At 58.4% G+C, this 5,209-nt stretch overlaps 1 protein-coding gene across 1 annotated transcript; it reads left to right on the plus strand.

Annotated features, from left to right (window-relative positions):
- Positions 1-3: 3 nt before the first annotated feature.
- On the plus strand, positions 4-5,204 carry LOC122191001 (maestro heat-like repeat-containing protein family member 2B; the record flags this gene model as incomplete). Its single annotated transcript, XM_042891197.1, has 16 exons — positions 4-22; positions 169-267; positions 420-571; positions 937-1,080; positions 1,605-1,697; positions 1,969-2,038; positions 2,152-2,265; positions 2,350-2,423; positions 2,757-2,876; positions 3,011-3,118; positions 3,308-3,467; positions 3,593-3,633; positions 3,869-4,010; positions 4,415-4,467; positions 4,766-4,873; positions 5,151-5,204. Coding segments are annotated over 16 exons (1,551 nt in total), but the record flags the coding sequence as incomplete, so codon positions are not given.
- Between the last annotated feature and the right edge of the window lie 5 nt (positions 5,205-5,209).

The following is a 5,209-nucleotide window of genomic DNA, read 5'->3' on the forward strand; positions in this document are numbered from 1 at the left end:
AGCAAACTCTTCAGCATCTATGGTAGAGTGCCCTCAGCCTCCTGACAACCGGGCAAAGGGGTCTCACCCCTTGCTCGTGATCTGCGTAGAGCTGGGGGATGCAGGGCTGCAGCCCCTCCTCTCTCACTGCTGGGTCTCTGACCGTGCCCCTCTCCTTCCTCTCTGCAGCTCCACAGTGCATCTCCTTTGTGTGGCTGATGCTGGCCGGCCTGTGCAGTGTGGTGGGCCATGTGAGGAGCGGCCAGACCCTGCGCATTGCTTGTGCTGGTGAGTGCTGGCCCCAGGGCAGGGAGGCTTGGGACAGCCCTTGCACCTTGCCCTGCTGCAGACTCTCACAGGCTCCCTTTTCTTTCTCTCTCTCTCTCCTTTTTTTTTTTTTTTAATTGATTATTCATTTTTTTGTTTTGTTTTGTTTTCAGTTGTGAAACAATGGTTGGAAGGAGTCAAGGTTCACTTGCACTCCAGAAAGCAATGCCCTTGGCCTGCCGCAGAGAAAGAGCAGATCTATCAGAATCTTTACCAGCTCTTCTGCTCTGTGCTGAGCAACTGGCAGGACTGCAAGGAGGAAGAGGTGAGCACTGCTGCATTCCCAGCCTGGGATGGTGATGGGGACATCAATGTCGGCAGCTCTGTCCGTGCCCAGCAGGCTGAGAGCAGAGGGGTGATGAGAGGGAGAGGGCTGGCTCTGCAAAGTGCTCTGAACTGGATTTGTTCTCAGGGCTGGATCTCTCTACCAGGGAACAGCCGCGTGCCACAGCACTGTGGCAGGGAGAGCCGGGGATGAGGGTGTGGGGAAAACCTGCCTGCCCAGGGAGAGCAAGCCCATCTCCTGCTGGGCACGGGGGAATGGGGAAGGGAAAGGGAAAGAGAAAGGCCTCTCTGTAGGAAGGGCAAACCTTCAGTCTTTGATGCTGGGCCTCTGCCATCCCTCTCCAGGACAAACGGGCTGTCCTTGGGGCTGTGACTGCCATGTTGACCGTCCTCCTGCAAGAGGAGCAGCAGCAAAAGCACGTCTGGGAGCAGGTCCTCTGGCTCGTGCACCAGTATCAGGAGGCCCAAGACACCTGCGCGGTGACCAAGGTGAGATGTTGTGCAGGGATCAGTGTGGAGCCCATGCAAGTGCCACGAGGGGTCAACGGGATGCAGGGAGAAGGCTGGGAGCCCTTGGAGGAAGAAGGAATAAATGTCCAAGGGAGGTCTGAGGCTTCCTGAGTTCTTCAGTGAAGGAAGGAATAACCCAGACAGGAGCCATAAGGAAGCCAGGAGTCACTAGGGCCCATCCTGGGAATGGAAGGCTTTACCATCACCACCACCATGGGACTCTGTGTGCCTGAGGAGCTGTGTGCTGACAGCCAGGGGACCACATCCAGTTGTATCTGATGGGGAAGAAGAGGGCTGCTGGGTGGGAAATGCCTGCAAACGATGCCCAAACAGGGCTCGGTTGAGAGCAGAGAGACTTTCTTCATGCTGCCGGGAGGAGGGGACAAAACAGAATACCTGTGCGGGAGCTTCTCCCAACAGAAAAACCACTGGGAATCAGTTTCTCCTCTCCCAAGTGGCTAGATGTGGCTTCAGCACTTTCTTCCTCTCCCGGTCTCTTGCAGAGCCTCAATATCTTCCTGGAGGCCTTAGCGGGAGTTCAGTCCATCATCCCAGAGGACAAGTTTCTGGCCATCACCAGTGCCGTGTTCTACCAGGTAAGGGGAGCCTACCCTTGCGCCCACAGCAGTTTCCCTCTTGACTAAGTCTCAGGAGGACTGTGGAGCTCCGAGCCTATGACGGCTGCTCAGCCTTAGCTCCTGCATGCCTGTGGCTGCTGCAGAGCCATGCATGTGCCCCCGGAGCAGGATGCGTTTTGTCTGCATCTCCTCTTCCCAAGAGTGCCAAGGGAGACGAGAGCTGGTAGCTCAGTTTCTTTCCCATACTCAGTGCTGATGCAATTTTCTCAAATGGACCTTGTTCCCACAGCTCTCTGACGACACCAAACAGCACAGCGAGGCTGACAGAGCAGAGCTGACCCACTGCATCCTGCTGCAGGGTAAGCAGAGGAGATATGACGATGCTTGGCAGTGCCCTGTCCAAAACCTCTCTCGCAAGCCTCAGGAATGCGCGCGAGTTTCTGGATAACAGTGTGGCATTTCCTCCCTGCAGCACGAATCTGCCCAGAGGAAACGGTCCTGTTTCTGCAGTTGCAGCTGGGCAGTCAGAGGAAGGCCAGTTGTGTGGCAGCCCTGGGTCTGTTTGGCGCTCTGGCTCGCTCTGATGGTCAGTACCGCGGGTTGGACTTCCAGGGATCCCTTTTGTCATATGGGTTGTGCCTCCATGCATGCTTCTGTGCATCTCTTGTAGAGCCTGTCATGACAGAGAAGCTGTCCCAGGTTGTGGAGGCTGCGCAGTGTCTGTGCAGTGACCCCAGTACCCAGGTGAGCTGACGTGGGAAAGGAAAGCACTGCTGGGGTGGAGATGCTGATGCCAAAAAGGGCGGGGCTTGGGTGATCAGGGAGGTGCTGGAGCATGGACAACGTGGTTGCGATGGCTCCTGTGGTTAGAGAGCAGGCAGTGTGGAGTGGTCAGGTCCCTGTGCTGTGCATGGAAAGCACACAGCCTGATGCTAAGGCCTGGCCTCCACCTCAGGAGCCAAGGCTTCTCCTCTGCTCTGTTGTCTCTGCTCATGCCCAAAGGGCAGCCCCAATGAGCAGGTGGCTTCCCTTGGCCTTCTGAGCAGGAAAATCACACCCACAATTGACTCCTGGCAGGTGAGGAGGGCCGTGCTGCACTTCATCAGGGATGTGCTCAGCGCTAACGCCTGGAGCTGCTCAGCCTGGGATGTGGTGGGGCACATCTTCAGTGAGTTCAGCCGCACCACAGGAAGAAGGGTAAGGACAGTGGGCAGCATCTTCCTTTGGAAGACAGACCCGTGCTGCTCAGAGGCTGGCACAGAAGCACTGAGCCTCATGAGAGGCCCCTGAGAACTGAGAGTAATCGGCATTTCAACACCACTGTTGTGCAGGCAGCCGGAGACCTTTCTGCCCAGGAAGCCCAGGAAGAAGGAGCACTCCAAGCGTTGTGCATGGACATCCTGGGGTCACTGGATGTCTCCACGAGAGGGATGACCAAAGTAAGTCACACTCTGCCCTGCTGCCACTCCGTGCCTTCGCACCACGTGCTCCTTGTCCTCTTCCAACACCCCACGCCTCTCCTCCAACGTGCTCTGACGCACACAAGACTCAGGGAAACTCACGGAATCCTCTTCATCTCTGAGCGGAGGCAGGAATGCTGACATGCTCAACTGCCTCGTTCCCTACAGCTCCTGTGGCCAAGGCTGCTGCTGTACGTGGTGCCAGCCCAGTACACCGGCATGCTGATCCCAGCCTCCCGCTGCATCCGAGCCCTGGCTGAGAGAGGGGACCTGACGGTGCGGGACATGGAAGAACTGGATCCCCACTTCCTCAGCTCCATGTTTCAAGGTAGGAGCAGAAACTCCCCCTGTGAGCTCTGTTGACCCACGTTGGCACCCAGAAGGGACAGCAGAGGTGTGTACGGCAGGGCATGGCGTGTCTGCATCTCACTCAGCACTTCTTTCTCCCTGCAGGCCCACTGCTGACTCCCCAGATACTGCTGGCACGTCTGCTGGTGAGTACATGCTCCAGAGGCCAGTGCCACGATCCGCAAGGAGGAAGCAGCAAGGGCGAGCGTGCCAGCGCCCGCCTCAGCCCTGGGGATGCTGTTCTCTACCCAGGCTTGCAGCACCAGGGGCAAAGCTGCTGGCTGCTCCTTGCCCTCCAGGGAGAGCCAGGCTGCTTCCCTCCTGGAGGAAGCCACTTCCCTTGCTGCACAAGTGACCCAGTTTCTCCTCGCTCTTGCTCAGGTGGTGGCAGGGAGCCCTGTTGCAGGCAGCGAACTCCAAGCCGCTGCCTTGCTTCTCATGCAAAACCTCCACAGCAAGATCCACAGAGCTGTGGAGCCTGTGTGGGCTGCTGAGATCCCTCTGCTGCTGCAGTGCCTCGAAGGTAAAGTGCTGGTGGGGAGGGAGGGACGGAGGCATGGAAGGAGGGGAGTGAAAATGCAGCTCTGCAGCGTGGCAGAGGGGAAGTGTTGTCTGTGCCCCAGCGCTTGCTCTGCTGCTGTTCCCATTCGAGGGAGACAGCACTGATGTTGGCAGACCTTTCCCCCCGGGGATCTGCCCATTCCAGGGCACGGGTGGGCTCTTCAAGTCCCCTGAGACAGCCCTCTTGGAGCCATCAGTTCTGTGCTCCTGTTGGGACAGTGTCTGTGGGGAGGGACAGGTCATTGTGGAGGGGGTGCAGGTCCCGGCTTGGCAGTGCCGTGTGCCCAGGCCAAGCCGGGTTTGCAGCAGCTCTTTTTCTGTGGCTTGATCCCAAGCAAAGGTTTTTTGCTTCTTGTTGCTGTGCAGGGAAAGATGAGAGCTTCACAGACTCTGCAGAGTGGGAGCCCCGTCTGCTAAAGGTACAGCATTGCAGGAAGGCATGGTGCAGAGAAGTGCTTGCCTGCCTCGAGGAGACCCGCTCCCATACAAGCCACCAGGAGCAGCCTCTCAAAAGCTGCTGTGGTGTGGCTGCACGTCTTTGTGGCGCTGCCTCTTCCTCTTTGTCCCAAGCCCTAGGGGGGTCCTAGGAAAAGAGTGGCAGGCGGCTTTAATGGAGGGAATGCTGGGGGGAGCTGATCCCCAGAAGGCTGCAGCGACTTGGGAATTTGGGAAGAGGTAAAGGGAGAGGGATCATTGGCTTTTCCTGTTCTCCAACAGTTTGTGAGGGCATCACTGGACATCATGGAGGACGAGGCCTGGACCATGGCCCTGAGCTGCGAGCTGAGCCGGCAGCTGAGCAGCTCTGCCAGCAGCTCTGGAGAAAAGGTAGGTCTCCCCCGGCTCTCCCCAGCGGTGCAGCTGCAGGTGCCCAACTGGGGCTGGGGCTGAGGCTGGTGCTCTGCCCACACGGGCTGCTCACGCTGCTTCCCCAGCCCGTGCCCCCCAGCGGGCCTTTGCCTGCAAACTGCTTGGGGGCTGGCTACAGCTCGGCCCTGCAGCTGCTCTCAGCGACTCCCAGGGAGCGTGGGTCCTTCCCCCCGGCCCTCTGCCAGCAGGTCAGGCTGCTGCCACATCCCAGGTTATTCCTACCCTTCCCACGCAGACCTTCCTGTACAAGGCTCTGGGGACCGTTCTGGGAGCTTGTAAGGAAGTCCTCCATGT

The sequence above is a fragment of the Lagopus leucura genome, unplaced genomic scaffold (assembly GCF_019238085.1).
Source record: "Lagopus leucura isolate 7727_CA_CO unplaced genomic scaffold, USGS_WTPT01 34630-0_obj-0_obj, whole genome shotgun sequence".
NCBI lineage: Eukaryota > Metazoa > Chordata > Aves > Galliformes > Phasianidae > Lagopus > Lagopus leucura.